The sequence below is a fragment of the Amblyomma mixtum genome, chromosome 3 (genome assembly GCF_055824585.1).
Source record: "Amblyomma mixtum isolate Tamu chromosome 3, ASM5582458v1, whole genome shotgun sequence".
NCBI lineage: Eukaryota > Metazoa > Arthropoda > Arachnida > Ixodida > Ixodidae > Amblyomma > Amblyomma mixtum.
Window position 1 is genome coordinate 223,696,731 of NC_143014.1, and position 16,484 is coordinate 223,713,214.

General features: G+C 48.0%; 1 protein-coding gene across 2 annotated transcripts in view; it reads right to left on the reverse strand.

The window, feature by feature from the left end:
• SLO2 (slowpoke 2) overlaps nt 1–9,924 on the reverse strand; it is a 562,054-nt gene extending 552,130 nt beyond the window's left edge. For both annotated transcript variants that reach the window (XM_089582856.1, XM_089582855.1), the window contains exon 1: nt 9,722–9,924. In XM_089582856.1, the coding sequence (XP_089438982.1) occupies nt 9,722–9,822 (101 nt within the window). In that variant the 5' untranslated portion in view covers nt 9,823–9,924. The remainder of the gene's footprint in view (nt 1–9,721) is intronic.
• Nucleotides 9,925–16,484: the final 6,560 nt, after the last annotated feature.

Consider the following 16,484-nt stretch of genomic DNA (forward strand, 5'->3'; position numbering starts at 1 on the left):
CGTCATCCAGTGGTGACGTCAGCAGCGCCACAGAAGCAGTCAACGTGGTGCGGAAAGCGCTTCCGCCTCTACGCACCTTAGACAGCCAAAGTGCCCCCTGAGATGCCGCCGCCGATGCGATTGCCGCGCCGTTGCTTCCGCAGTTCTACTCGGGATGGCCATTGGTCAAACCACAGCCAATTTTTTCAAGAATATCACCTATGCCTGCTCATTTTACTGCAAGGAATTTCAAATTTATCCGCTATAAGGCAAAGTTGTCCTAAAAGACACCTGTACTTGACCAAGCCATGCAAGCAACTATTCTTAAGAGGAACGCCCATCAACAGCGTTCTCGAGGGGTTCTTCGCTATTTAACTTTCATCTCTCCAGGATCTTCCAGGAAGTGAGTGCGCGACTGTTTGGGAGCGGGTTCAAGTTTGATTCACCAAGTTCACTGATAATATTTGCTTTAAGAGAGGCTGGAAATGAAACTGCTGGCTGACATTTTCTTAGCTCAGAATAATATTTTATTCGGAAACTGAACAGGAAAAAGGTATCCCTTTGCATGCATAAATGTACTTCGGCTAAAATGAAAAGAAAAAAAACTCTCCTTTCTCTGCTCTGGTACGAAACACTTTTTTCACAAGCGTATACATGAGACGTGCTTCTATGCATTTCCTGACACTTCCTGCGTACTCCCTGTCATCATTCCTTGCTAAAAATTTGCACAAAATGATAGCAAGTTCCTCACGTATGCCATCGCCACCCACAGCGGTGTTAACACATACGGTAAAAGCTACAGGTATAAAAACAATTACATATATTCCCAGAGTCCCAGATTATGCGGATCGCCTATCCAGCGCGCAGCACTGAATATGGACATGAGCTATGAGAGCGAAAGTTCAGAGACCCCGTAACGTGAAAGCACGTGCAGACGGCCAGCCAGACACGGCACCCACAGCGCATCCCCGACGTTGGCCGATTAGAACGGCAGTTACGGAGGCCGCAAACATGCAAGGCTACGTGCCAAAGCGTCGTAACTTCCTCCCCCTTCCTCCCTCCTCCGTTTCACCGCACCGGCCTCCCTCCCAACAGAAGATCGTTGCACCCTATTCATGGGAACTGGTAGACCAGACAGCTCCTTGTGTTCATGCCCTTTTCACTCGCGTTTCAGCGCAACATATCCGAGTTTCCCTCCCTATTCCAGGACGTAATGTATTAGGCCCAACAGTCCACCGCCCAGGGGACGACTACAGCACGTCACTGAAAGCATTTTTTCTCCTCCACGATTCGAGTTCATGTTTTGAAATAAGCTAGTAACGCTACGAGAGTGACATTTCTTACGGACAAACTAGTCAGCCAGCAACGCAGACTTATTTGGACTTGTGCAGTGCCACGGTGAGCGGTTTGTAAGGACGTCACAAGGTCACGTGACCACTCTTGACCACTAAGGAAATTTCGTGACAGAGTAGCCGGCAATTTTTTGTGAGGCAACCGCCTAAATTATGTCCAATTAAAATACAGCAATCGTCCTGCAGAAAAAATTCCTGTAAGCCACGCTTCGCATGACACTGCCAGTTTTACTTATGCGTGCCGGTGGTGGTGGTAAAAACGTTTATTTCCTCTGAAAAGAGGGAGTTACATGGAGGTTGCTCTGGAGTCAGGCTTAGTGCCCTTCCCCTCACAAACACTAGCCAAGAAATTTCGGTCTCACAGCTCATAAATGCTCAAAAATGAAGGCTGGTGGAAGGAATCTCAAATGCGCGGTTCTGAGGATGAAAACGGGCCGTCTCGAGATGAAGCTACTAAAGAAAAGTTCTCCGGTTGAACCGCGTTTTAAAAAAAATTGTCAAAACGGCGCCAATGGGAAGCATCCGTTCCATGAAACAAACGAAATCCTCGCTCATTCACCAACGCCCACAAATGTGCACCAAGGTTTCAGTGCTGTCGAAAGACTCCCGTGCGGGATCCTTTCCACGCAGACACCGCACTGCATGCGCCGGAACGTTGCGCAACTCGAGCAGAAACCACACCAGTTGGCGCGACGTACCACCGAAGCCCGTCTGATCGTTCGTAATATGCTTCTTGAACGGGCGTTTTGTTTCTGCCGCGGGCGCATGGCCTAACGGCGTCCCGTTCGCGAGAGGTTTCATTCGAGCTTGTTGATCGCCTCGGCGCTCGGCCTCCGTCCGGCCTGCGACAGGCTTCAGCAGAGGTCCACGCCCAGTCTCGCTTGCGAGAGCCACTGTTCGCAATCGGCGCACGATTAGGCTTCCCGCCGGCTCTCGTCGCTCTGTCGCGGCCCGTTCGTGCCGCTTCGCCCGCCGACACCGCTGGTCTTCGGTAGCGTTTTACGCAGCGACGTTCTTCTCAGGTCGCATTGGCCATGATAAAGTTCACGACGCTCTTCAGCAGCCGGGTGTGTATCTTGCTCACGGCGAGCCCCAGAAAGCCCGTTCTGGACAGTACAGGTCGCCAATAGGTGGTGCACGTGCACGAACCATTGTTTTGTTTAGTTTCTCGTGCAGTATGCCGATGCAACTATGGTTTTTACTGCCGCTGGCCTTGTTCGGCAGTAGTGTAGAGGTTAAGACGCTGACCTCGTAATCAGAACTCCATCGCAGCTCCCCTGTCTAGAGAGCGCAGTTTCTTCTGAGCGGCAGAAAGGGTTTCACTGACGCGCGCATGTGGGACTAACTTTTGCTGGAGTCAAGCAGGGAACACGGCCGCGGTGAAAGAAAAAAATGGATGGGACACTTAAGCTCGAGAGACCAAATGAATACCCCAATGATTCCATTGCACTGGGTGGAACCGGCAGGCAGGCGCCTAGCTTTTAGAGTGCTATAGGAACCACGAGCAGAGAAGGAAAGGTGCGAAGATGGCAAAGGGCAAAATTCGATTCTCGTATTCGCTGCTTCAACAAAACGCATTGGAAAAATTCTTGCTGGAGATTATTCATTAAGCAACACCTTTCAAGATCGAAGTCATAGCGCCCCTTTCATAAAAAGTGCTCCAGGGCTATTTTAAGGCAACTTTTATCAATGCCAGTGACAATAAATTGTGTTTTTTTCATATTTTTAATACAAAATTCGCCTCGTAAGCTTTGAAAACAACAAAATAATACTGTGCAGAGGGCAGAATTATTGAGTTCTGGCTGAATGTACTTGCTGTTACAGTGAGTTGTGGAATATTACAATTCTGAAAATGATTCCATTCCGTTTTGACCCCACGCCCCATAATATTGCTGGGGTTGAGCCTACAACAAAGAGCGAGCGGGGGACGTGGCTTGGCTTCAAGCAACCGCCTAAGATTGCAAGTACAAAAATGGAATCCAAGTCATTTTAGAACTGTTTTGTACTTGCCATCCCATACAGGTGCCTACCGACGAGGGCAAAAAGAAAAGCGTAAAAAAACTGTGGGGGCACTTTGGCAGCTTAAAGTGCGCTAGGCGAAAGCCTTTGTCGCGCTACTTCGACTGCCAGCGACTGCCTATGTTCGTTCAGCCTCCCTGGCTTTGCTGACAGGCGACGCGTTCAGCCGCCGCTGACGCATGCGTTCGTTGATCTTTCGCCGTTTCGTAGTCGGAGAGTCGCCCTTCCGCTGCTGAGCCGAACCACCTGGCGCGGAATCGCTGCACCGCTTGGGAGTCATCCTCCTGCACTTAGAGTTAGCATATACAGTAACTCTACCTGCACTAGCTGCCGCACACCGACTGACGACGGAGCAGCGCTCGACGCCGCCCCGCCGACAGCTACACCTGTCGACGAAGATGACGTCACCTTTTGGCAGCTGCGCTCGTCGATGAGTCACCCCAGGCGCTGGATGTAACGCCGGACGGACGGACGGACGGGAGAATAAGCCATTAAAGGCTTTCGCCTTAAAATAGACTTTGCGGTCAGTGCTAGTTTGCGCTGAACACAAATAACGTTACTTTCTCAATTTCGACAACTGGGAGCGCACTTAGCAAGCGCAACAATACATTGGAGTCACAAAATGAGGACTGCGAATAATAGGAAAGTTTATTGTACGCATTAAAAGGAGAAAGAAAAGACGATGGTGCATACTAAAGCACAAATACATCAACATGTCCAAGCAGACATCATCTTCTCCTCATTTCTTAATCCAATAGCACTTTGTAATTGAACTGCGTTTGTTGTAGTCGGTAGGGTATAACATCTCTTTTCTATAGTTGGTGTGTACCCGAGGTAGTATCTTACATTCGTATTACATTCGATTTCTCCTGAGTTTGGAAGTTCTAGAATATAGTGCTGTTTTTTTTTCGCCGTTGTCTAACGCTTCAGTAAACTGACATGGTGCAAAGAATTTGCTAAATGGATGTGCAAACACACAAAACGATGCTCACGGTAAGAGTCGTATGACAAATCTGCGATCGCATGAACATTTTTCTGTAGTATAAAAAGCTTATTATTATTAGTCGTACTAGCTTTAAGCCAAAGTACATGAAAGCAGCATGAGTGCGGCATTTAAAGACTGTTACGTGTATTAGTAATTTAATGCGGGAAGGCGGGGAAGAGCATGTACCCTTGAAAGGACGCCGGGAATGCAAGTTTCAGCAATAATCGCGTTGATGCGATAGTTCTATGATATGCCTTGTTCGAGACTGCACCCGGCCTGCATCAGAATTGCACTGCATTCAAACATTTCATCAAACAATCTTAGAAAGTAATGTTCACGCACATTTTGTGACCTCATTTTCGAAGCGACAGAAGTGAAGGAAAGGCGTGACTGAGAGGTTAGCCAAGCTGTTTTAAGGAGTATTGAATTATCTCGTCGCTACTGTCGAAGACAGTTATTATAACTTCGATGATGTAAGAGAAATTTAAGCACACAACGGCACGACGTGGCAGTTCAGTTGGCAAGTATCTGCGCCGAGAGCACGAAGACCACCAGACACTGTTGCTGCGCACTCAAAGGATATGAAAAACCGAGCAAGAAACACGATGAATCGGCTACAGGCATGGCAGCTATGCCGACGCTTGTTTCACCTTCGTCGTGGTGCTGCTGGCTCAGCTTTCCACGGGCTTGCATCTATACCAGCAATGTTCAACGAAGCAGAAGTAGGACAGCACACGGCCGCTCAAATGCAAACCTCATTATCAAAGATTTACATAAACATACGACACCAGCGCCGCAGTCTTCTTCTTTTTCCCTCCCTTCTTGTCTCCTCAGATGAGTACTGAATAACATCTCGGCCAGCGATCACACTTCGTTGCAATGCAGCCAACGTGCCGGGTAAACATTAATTACCCAGAATTGATGTTGAAATCCTCTTCACATAACTATCTATTAAAAGCAGAAATAGAGACATATTACGGTAAAAAATATTTGTTTTCTTCCGTGCTCCCCCAACCTCCACCTCCATTTCCACTGTTTCTTTTTTTTTTTTCAACCTTGCTTCCATACTACGGACCCTCACGATTTACTCTGGAGCTCTCTTTTTCCCTTTGTTCTTCACATCACGTCTTCCGAACGAGCGAAAGAAAAAAAATACGGTTTGCAACTCGTGCGCTCATAACCCGATTTCATAAAATAGATTAGAAGTGTTTTTCGCGCGGACACTACTTGTCATGCGCATATTTTAGGGAGAACACTTCCTCAGGAAAAACGGAATATTCTTCGGGTCGCAGGCTCTCACTCCCGGCTTCGGCTTATTGGTAGCATTCTGCGAGAAGTACCCTTGAGGAAACGGAAGTCAGGGCACGCTTATAACATCGGCACATCGCGTTTCCTGAAATACTTCAAAATGAGTTGCAAGGTCTTTTATAAAAATACTTTCGACGTCAAGTGCACTAACTGAAGCCAACAAAGCACGCCTGCCCCGAAGGCCGCAGTCAAGTTACCACAATGTTTCCTCCTCGTTCTTTTTTTCTTTTACCCCATTACGGACAGAATTGACCACGGTTTGTAACTTCCCGAAGCGACTCGGGCTATGACGGAGGCCGTGGTGAAGGGCTGTAGATAATTTTCGCCACCTGGGGTTCTTTAACGTGCGCTCACATCGCACAGCACACGGGCCTCTCTAGAATTTCGCCTCCATCGAAATGCGACCGCCGCGGCCGGGATCGAACCCGCGTCTTTCGAGTCAGCAGCCAAGCACCATAACCACTGAGCCACCGCGGCGGCTAGAACGGACCCCAGGTCGCAAGACCACAAAGCATGCAAGAGCCTATTGATTTTGTACCCAACTGGAGCTATAGCTTTATAAGCAGGCAGACCGAAAACGTGTTGCCCCCGACACTCGCGCGTAGAGCCTGCACGTAGATGCGACGCAGCGCTTCGAAGAACGAAAGCGCGAAGCAGGATGCAGAAAACGAAAGTTGCACCCTGTATAAACGGGCGATTGATTTCACTCGAACAATGGGAACAGCCCTCCGCGCCTGTATAACCCGGTCGGCCTGCGACGCGAACAAATAGAGGGTCGGGTGCCTCGCTTCCATATCCGCTTCTCCGGGGACAAAGCAGGAAACTCCTCGTCACAACCTATATGTCCTGGGGGTACCGTTTCATCGTAGCACCATCAGAGCATCGTGGGAAAAAAATAAAGATAGCAGTAGTGCCGGATTCCATTCTTTGGACGCACGGATAAAGGCAGGAATATGCATGGCCATGGGCATTTTGCAACACTCTCTGCGAGTGTATGAGCGCGAGTGCGTAGGAAGAAAACGCTGTTGCGCAAGTCGTCTAATGTTACGCCCGAACCTGCTTGCATGTTTCCTACGCTAATCGAAGCTGCGATGCTACGAAGACTAGCAAAGCAAAGCAACATCTATCTTATTTTCAGCTGTCGTAGAGGGCAGGGAAATGACAGGGAGGGCCAGGGTATTTTGTATGCGCGCTTCGGCCTACGAGGTTAGGCGCTTGCTTGCGTATGTGTGTGTTTATGAAAGGGTTTTTGCAATGGGGGCGGCGTACTTAGTGGCACGCGTCGCTTAAAGAGCGAACGAAATCTGCAATAAAACAGAGTCGATAACTATTTTGCGCGTTACAAGCTTACTAATCGCGAAATCCCCGCCGTGTTGTCTGTCTTGTCTTTGTCGCTCTTTCTTCTCTTGATGTGTGATGACACAAAAGGATTCAGTTACAAAACCTGCTTAAATACCGTATAATCTCGCGTAAGAGCAGCATCCGTGTTTGGCCGCACCCCCTGTTATGGACTAGATAATTGAGGAATAAATAGGGCTATATACGTCTTTCCTTAATTTGTATATGAGCCCAACCTCTAAATTCATACCACAATTTAAAAAAAGAAAGGGTGCGGCCCTTACAAATTTTTATGCGGTATCTCTGTGCTGGCGTCATAAGCTGCCCTGTTGAGCCCGAATTCACTCGCAAGCCCCGGTCAAAAAGCGTACGAGCACTGGAGCATGCAACCATTATTTGTCAGCCATAATTTTCCCTGACAACGGTTACATTTTCCACCTTTGTGTGCATAAAATGCAACAGCGTACGCTGCGAAAACAAGGTAAACCCTGTGAAAGGGAGGACAAAGCTTTCGCGAACGGGAGGGAGATACATGTGCAGATAACCCGAGACTGACACCTGAAAGAGGCGTTGCAAGGAAGGCCGCGACTCTCAGTTCGCGCAATAAAGCTGTTCTCGTTCGCTTGATACATGCGTGAGAGCAGCGAATAACAGAACGCTTCAGAAGCATCCTGTTTGCTCTCAAATAAACAGCGCGAGGTTGACAAACGCGCGCCATGCGACGCTGAAGAAAGCGCCGTAAAAAAAAAAGAAAGAAAGCGGTGCTAAATAGGAATGTAACCGGTGCTGGCTGTCTAATGACGGAGTAGGTGTTCTGTAGTTTTTACACTTCCGTAATTGCGACAGTTCACAGAAAAGGTGTTTTGCGTTGAGCTCGGCGTGCTTCGTCCCGGACTTGGCTAGCCAGGTCTTTTCGACAGGTGTTCTTCTGTAGTTTTTACACTTCCGTAATTGCGACAGTTCACAGAGAAGGTGTTTTGCGTTGAGCTCGGCGTGCTTCGTCCCGGACTTCGCTAGCCAGGTCTTTTCGACGTCATTGTTTACTGGTAAAACAACTGGTTTACTGCAGTTGCTTTAAGTCGGACATCATGCAGGAAAATGAAAGAGCGGCATTTTCGCAAATCTCTTAACAGCACTATATTTAAAAGCCGCTTTGAAAGACCCCCCAACACACAAGCGTCAATAAAGTAAAATTCATTTTATTTTTATTTCTTTTCCACGCTGACGTATTAAACAAATTTTACCGCTACAGTTCCAGCGCACCGGTGCTTGCAGCACAAAAGGTAGCCAGAGTATTACATAATCTCTTACGCCCTTAAAGACCTGCCATGGGCGTCTAGCTTGCATGATGACGGCCTGTAAACCTAGGGAATAATTGAGCAGGCTCTTTTTTCGAAATGAGCCAAATCCACCTTTACGGAAACAGAGAAAAACGCTGAAGGTTTCCAATGCAGTTTTGGAAACGCAGAAGGTTTCCAACAGTTTCCAATGCAGCAACGCATTGCAAACTTACGTGATATGTTTTAAAGTTCTAGTTATATGACCAATTTAATCTTTACAGGTTTTCAAATAAAAGATGTATGGGCGAAATTACAAATGTAGATGAACTGCAATTAAATTCGGTGTCTAGATTTGGCTCATTTAAAAAAACATTTTCCCTCTTGGGTATAACGTGAACTAGGCGAAAAAAAAACAAATAATAAATTTCAGTGACTCAACAACCGTGTTGAAATTCATTGCATCATATGTTACAACAAAAACAAATATCAGAAGCAAACACCACAATGCTTACCATCCTTTATAGTAAAAAGAAAGTTGATCTCGTTCTCAGTACCCGAAATAATAAAATTATGCTAGGGCTAACATGCCAGGCCGCCGAAGTAGCGACCGCTATGGCATTTTTTTTTATTATTACTTTTTATACTGCTTCACGTGTCGCAAGTCAGTAAAAAATGCATGATGGGAGCGAAGATTCCTGACGCGACAGAAGATTGGTAGCGTTCAATTTCCGATTTACGTATTATTTCTACACGCACTGAGAAGCTCCTCATATCTACGCTCCGTATTGCTTCAAGTGTCGGAAATTTTGGTGGCTCCAGAGTTAAACAAAACTAAAACGCCTGTCATCCTTCGTACCTAATAATCGCTACGGAGGCAATGAAGAAAACACACATAGCGGCAAAGAGCGGAAGAAAATGTGCTGCAGGTAACTCAGCAGGTACAAAATGAAACTGATAAATAAGCTTGCCGCCTTGGAAAGCGTGACGATAGAACAACGTCAAGGCTACCCTCGCGTACTTTTGTTGTTCTCTGACGGTGATGTAAGGAAAAGAAACAGTTCATTTTATTTTGTGGAACACTACGGAGAAATCGCAAGGCAGCGCCGTCCTGTCCAGCTGAAATCTGCCGTCACCATCCAAGAGCAGTCCTAGAACATGCCTTAGAGAAACACTTTACGGAGCTCAGCCGACGGCAGACTGGGGAAAAACTCGGGCCTGCAGGTCCGGAAAGCAGCGAGGCGGAGGTGAGGGAGCAAACCGGTAAATTGTAGCGTCCCTCCTCCTCTCCCACCGAGCCGTCGACGTGTACGAGGGAGAGAGAACGAGGAAGCGATGATGCGTGCAGGTATATACTTCTTCTCTATACCTGCACGCACGCACACGTGGAGAGCGCGCGCGGGCAGCCAGGCCACGCAAGGGCCAGCCGTGGCACGCGACCACAACAGGAGGCGTACTCTGACCTTGTGCCGTCGTCGCCGTAGGCGAAGTCCCCCAGGATGAGGTCCCTGAAGCGGTAGCGGGGCGGCAGGGGAGCCACGCCGCCAGGCGTCGGCGCAGTCATCGCTGGCGTCGGGCACGATGCCGAGCCGAGCAGCGCCGAGCGCGTGGTCGACGACGTCGAGCGGGTGTGGGGCGTCTGCAGGAGAGCGCCGGCGGCAGCGACACCAGCACTGAGACCCAGCGCGGGACAGGCGGGGGCCTCGCCTGCACGGCGCCGCGAGCACGACTCGGGAGAGGAGCTGCAGCCTCGCGCCCGGGAACCGGCCGCCGACGAGGGCACCTGCGGGCCGAACCGGCAACGACGATCTCACTGGCGCTGCCCCCACACGCGCGCGCTCACGCCCGGCCGGCCGCGCGGCGCTGGGCAGTGCGACGCGCCCTTCCCCTCCTTCAGGGAGGGGGGGCTGCGGCCTCGCAAATCCCGAACCACGGGCCTGGTTTACCAACGCGTCGTTTAAGTTAGTAGCCGCACGGGTAAAGGCTGCCGAAACACTGCCCGCGGGCAAACTCGAGGAATGTGAGAACATGGGCCATGCTCGAAGCAGGTCATTACACATTTACAGTGAAGTGCTCATTTCTTTAACATTGTTCTTATTTTTTCATGACCCCTGTGAACAGCCTACGCAGCGAGAGGCTCATTTCGGTTGAATATGGGGAGAACTGCCTTAAGCCCCTCGGATGCATGAAAGCGGCATCAGGTTCCACCCCCGCCTTTTAGTCGTTTTTTTTTTTTTGCTAAGATTAACGTAGGCGCGTCGTTCCTCCGCCCTATTGCGTAGGGGTAGAGAGGGGGCGGCTATGGCTGGAGTTGGGAGCGAACAAAGGCCTCCCGCACGTTGTTCCAAATGAATTAACCGGCAATAAAACTATCGCCGGCGCTTTTCTATGCCGCTAATAAGCTTTTATTTTGTTTAATGACTGGTCGGATCGGCGGCTGCCAATTAGGAACTTCGCGGCAATTACCCTGTTTGCGGATCTCCTCCCTCTATTCCCTGCTGCCTGCCTAAATGAGGTGAAAGCTAGGCGGCCGCTGCTTCCCTCTTACATCTGCCGTGCCCGTGCCCTCTACAGCGCATTATCCACTTAGACTCTTCTTTACAAGTTTCGCCTTTCTTCTTTTTTTTTTCTTTCACTGAGGAATCCAGCAGGAAGCAGTTTTATTTCATTGGAAAATTCCAGAGCTCCTCAGAGGACGAAGATAGACGGGACATGGAAGGCATGCCACGAAATAAATTAAATTCCGGGTGTTTTAAACCAATCATTGCAGGCTTGTCTTAAAAGGAGGAATTCAGAAGTTAATTGTATCATCCGAAGAAGCTGATCTGTCATTATTGTGAACTATAAGTGAGCACGATATCCACTTGACGAGATAATACAGCTTTAAAGGAGCAACTCTGAGATCATTACAGAATAAAATGATGCAGCCTGCATACATATGAATTCAAGAAAACTGACACATTAAATTCAGTGTTCAGTATTATGAACATGACATGGTTTTACAGAAGAAGGAAAATCCCCACCACCTGCGCCAAAAGCACAGCCTTTGTCAAAAGTTTGGAGCCCAGGGGGTTTTCTTTTGAGCCACACTGTGTCGTTCTTAATGGATCTCGAGCGCTCCAAATTTCCTGGACATGAGAAGATTTCTGGTACTGCCTCCTGCAATAGGTAGGACTTCCATGAATGCTCCTGGAGTCCCAATATAACGCTTGAAAGTGAACCCCATGGGCTCTAAGTTTTTGACAGAGACTGTACGTCCTAGCAGTTGATTTCCTGCCTTTTCTCTGTATACGATAAATTGGCGTTCAAAGCACTCCTTTTTCGAACTATGCCGATTTGGCAGAGAGAAAAAGAGTAATTTATTGAAATTTTTGGCTTTGGTTGGTAGCCTGTAGGGAGCACTCTTCAGTCGATTCAGAGTGTCAACACCTTTGCCAATAATTACTCGCAACGTCACAATACATCAATATTTGGCATTAATTGCTTTTGACAGGAAAGGTCCAGACACCTTATCTCATGTCAAATCGTACAAGCGCCCATAATCACAAGCTTTATGCGGCGGTTTTTACACACGTGCAATGTGTTTTAAAAACTGTTAGCTAATACGTAGACTCAGCACAAATGCGAAAGTGTGTTACAGTGTAACTGACATGAACGTCATTTTGCGAACCGGTTTACCTGCTGGGAAGCAACAGACGTGTGCTTACAAAGGAGACGGCCGCTCCGTGAGATACTGCATCGCATGCCTTGCTATGCAATCTCATTACGTTGACGTCCAGGTAAACATGGTTTGAGTCTGACGTCGACAGGCCAATGTAGCTTCATTCGTAATTTAAAGCCACGTGCGCTTCTCTGCTGCGCGAAACTGTCACATCGTGCGTTCACGCGCGAGTTATTCGCTGGTGTACGCGCTGACATCCCTAGTTAGACAAGCTACGGTGGTTCAGACCGCCAGCGTGAACCTACCCATCTAGCTTAAATTATAACCGCAAGAATCAAATTAAGGTTAACCTGCAGCAAAGGGAATTCACAACGAAGCTTGTGAAATGCGCTTTTTGTTTTAACGTAACCGTACAACAATCACTTTGGTAGCTTCAATATTTAAGAAAACTCGCCGCTATGGCTTAGTGATTACGGTGCTCGGCTGCTGACCCGAAAGACGCGGGTTCGATTCCGGCCGCGGCGGCCGAATTTCAATGCAGGCGAAATTCTAGAGGTCCGTGTGCTGTGCGATGTCAGTGCACGTTAAAGAACCCCAGGTGGTCGAAATTTCCGGAGCCCTCCACTACGGCGTCCCTCATAGCCTAAGTCGCTTTGGGACATTAAACCCCAATAAACCAATATTTAGGAAGGACTGAAGGACACGAACTATTGGTGGGTAGATATTTTTGACCCTGATATTTTGGAAATATCACTCATGCACGCATAGCGTAACTACGGCGTGGCAGAAGCATGTGTAAAAGTAGTAGCAAATACCTACAGCGGCTGCACAAAGAACATATCCACAGGGAGAGTGATAAAACATCAAAATGACATAATCCCTTGCTGATCTTCTCTGCGCGTTTGCACGGGGTATCCTACTGGATGGGTCGGAAAAGATGTGAAGAGTTAATGCAGAACACCTTAGTAATCTCCGGTTTACTCACGACAGCGTCCTCCTAATTAACTCAGGGGATGAATGGCAGTTCACGGCTGATCACTTTAACACTCAAAACTGAATGGCGGTACAAAAATTATTATGAAGAAAAATAAAGTGATGATCAGAATTCTTGGAAGTGCAACACAGTTTACGGTAACAATCGAGGTACTGGAAGTGGTAGGAGAATACATCTACCTAGGGCAAATAGTGAACGCAGATTCGAACCATCACAGTGAAATAGCTAGAAGAATAAGAGTGGAATAAAACGCATACGTCAAGTACACTCAGGTCATGAATGGCTGGTTTATGGTTTAGTGAGGTTTAATGTCCCAAAGCGGCTCGGGCTATGTGGGATGCCGTAGTGGAGGGCTCCGGATAATTTCGACCACCTGGGGTTCTTTAACGTGCACTGACCTCGCACTGTGCAAGGGGCCTCTAGCATTTCGCCTCGATCGAATGCAACCACCGCGGCCGGGATTGAAACCGCGTCTTTTTGGTCAGCAGCCGTGTGCCATAACCGCTGAGCCACCGCGGTGGCAGGTACGAATATGGCAGCTTACAAATATCCTTCCTGGGGTATGTTATATTTGTTATGTAATGTAATAGTAGGGAACAGTCGTATCTTGCTGGTAGTCTCCTGTGGGCAAAAACTTGGAGGAAACAAAAGACGCACTTAAATTGAGGACCACTGCAAGAGGTATTCAAAGGAAATTGATAGGGTTAGGTGAAGTTTGCCTGCGCCTCCAACTCAGGGCTACCAACCTCATAGGTTCCACTGCCCCGATTCTTGACTGACTGTCACACAGATGTCGTGATGTGTTGTTTGCTCGGACAGCTCGTCATCGGATTTATGTGCGAGTAGAAATGTCGAAGTTCCTCAGTATCCAGCATTCAAAATCACATTAAATTTTATTCCACTCAATGTCTGTGATTAAAGCCTCGAGGGGAGGCGTCCCAGAAGGCGAGGGAACAAATCACATTCATGTTACTGTTTAAAATTTCGTGTCTCCACCTCTTTGCATTCTCACGGAGTTCTCCTTTCAGACGACAATGAAGAACAATTGTGTTGCGTACTAGGGCGCCTAGCAACAAAGTGCAAATTATTCATCTATCTATCACAGTCACAGCCTCCATGAACCGTTATTGTGCCTCTATAGTCTGTACTACCTTGGACGTCAGTACAAGCTTCTGCTGTGAGAGCTTGCTTTAATGTCACGCCTTGAACATAAAACATTAATTGAAAAAATAATATGTACGGTTAGTTCGCATCAGTCACTGAAGTTAAAACAGCATGTTATAGCAGCAACAATATTCCGAGTCTCCCACTTAGTTTAATCGTGTAACAGCTGTTATCTAAGTCTTGTTCATTATGTTTCATTCAGTAATACCTTATCAAGGTGAAAATTCGTCGCGAGACCCCCTGTCTTGCAGTATTACTCCGAGAAACGGAGCAATCCTTCCCAGCTGTTCTTCTTCCTCATCTTGTTCGTTTGTGCTCTTCTTCCTTCGTCTTGGCGGCATGGTATTGTCAGTGCAAACGCATTTATTCAAAGGCCTTCTGTATTATGCACCTGTACGTCCCGAAACTTGAGTGATGGCGATGATACGGTTGTGGTGGCTAACGAGACCTACCGTGAGCACTCCGCCCTGCGTTACTACGCGCTGTCGTCATCTGTCTTCATGTTACTCGAGGGCACCGATTGATCGTGTCACTCGATACTTTGATTCTTTTCAGCCTCTTTTTATTTCTCTTCCTCTTCAAGGCCACATCGATTGAACACTTATTTTTATTTTTTTAATTCGAGCACTTGCCTGGCGGCATAGGTTCGGGCTGCCGATATATTACAGATAGCCGTTGATGTTATTCTCGTGCAGGAACCTGGGCATGCTCCGGTTCTCATCGTTGTCCGTCAGCCACCTGGACAAGTCTTTCCTTGCGGCGGTAAGTCCGCCTTACTTCCATTCCATCAAGGCCACACCAAACATCAGCAAATTCTCAGTATTATTTACCCCGGTACGTGCTGCACATTTTCGCAAATATGCCAGCTCAATGTTTGGTATTCCGCTGGTTTTGTCTGCCATGGCTGCCAAGCAGACATAGGAGAAGGGCACTGTATCCTTACAGTGCCGCCAGCCTGCTTCGTCACTGGCGTTCTTGTGTTTGCAGCCTTTTCTTAACCGAGCATTACCTGTACGCCTCTTCTCACACACACCCAGCGCCCACTCGCAAGTCGAGAGACCTTAACACCAAGCGCCCACCGCGCCCCCTTGTAACTTGTCTCCACTTGCCACGAAATGCTGTCGGTTTCGTATGCCGCCTGCAAAACGTCTGCCCGAAACCCGGAAGACCGCTGTGAGGACGTGCGGACGGTGAATGTGGAATTCGATGCCTTCGTTGGTCCCTGGGAAGAGACAGCGTGACCAGAGAAGCTTCAGATTTAAAACGCTACTGCATCCAAGAAGAAAGCCAATAGATCATGTGAATTCCTGTGTGCGTGCCGCATGTCACACATATTGAACAATCTTGCAGCTGGGCAAAATGCGAAGCCTTCTTTAGAAGCCCGCTCACAGCCCATCGTTAAAGGTTGCAGGGCGTATGTAGTTGAGGTTTCTTTCTCATTAGGCGCCTCACTTGAGGGAAAAGAGTGTGCGGCTTTTCAGAAGGCACTGGTTGAGTCAACAAAACTTCGGGCTCCTTTCTCAAGACTTTCCTGAAAAACAAATTAGCGCATGTACGCAAGAGCGTCCGCAGAACTTTTTCCAGGGGGCGGGAGGGGGGCACCCGATGGCCGGGATGGGGGCGGCGGTCGGTTAGCACCAAAAAGGAACTAGTGCATAAATAATATCCGTAATTTCAGGGGGCGGGGGGGGGGGGGGGCAACCGCCCCCTCTTGCTCCCCCCTACCTGACGCCCATGCATGTACGCGAAAAAAAAAACACTTCTCTTGGGAGCACTATTAAAAGAAGTAGGAAATACGGGTAAAAAAGAATTGTTCTAAAAGGATGTTTAGGAAGAAACCTGCAAAGTGCTTTAGAAAATAATGAAAAACTCAGGCGAAGTTCGAGCCTCTCCCAAACGTGAGCCCTGTACTTTTCTGTTGAAATAAATTTATAGCGTTCTCGCTGGCTAACGTTCTGATGGCCCAAGTGTGTGAGCTATCGAATGCGCTCGTATGCAAGTATATAGGCTGCGCTAATATCTGCCGACGTCGAGTGTTCGTTTGCAGCTTACAAGTTGCTTCGAGCGAATAGGGGCGCAACCTGGCGCCCCAGACCTATTTTTGTGCAAAGCAAACACTGCTTTAATAGCATCTAAACAGATACATAAGTAGACTATTTTCAATGGTGACCTTCTGTTTTTTTTTCTTCCAACCTTTTCTTATTAGGGACCATTTGAATTCCATCTGCTACGCCGAATCTTGGTTCTGTGATAGCGAGCAACGTGGATTATCTCATTCTGCTAATTCTTGCTTTCGTGATTATTCAGCTGTTGCGACTTCCATGCAATGAGTGCAATTGTGTCTACCTGCTTACCGCCTGAGAGTATTTCAATGTCAACAACAGGATGCCCAAACAAAGTCGATCGT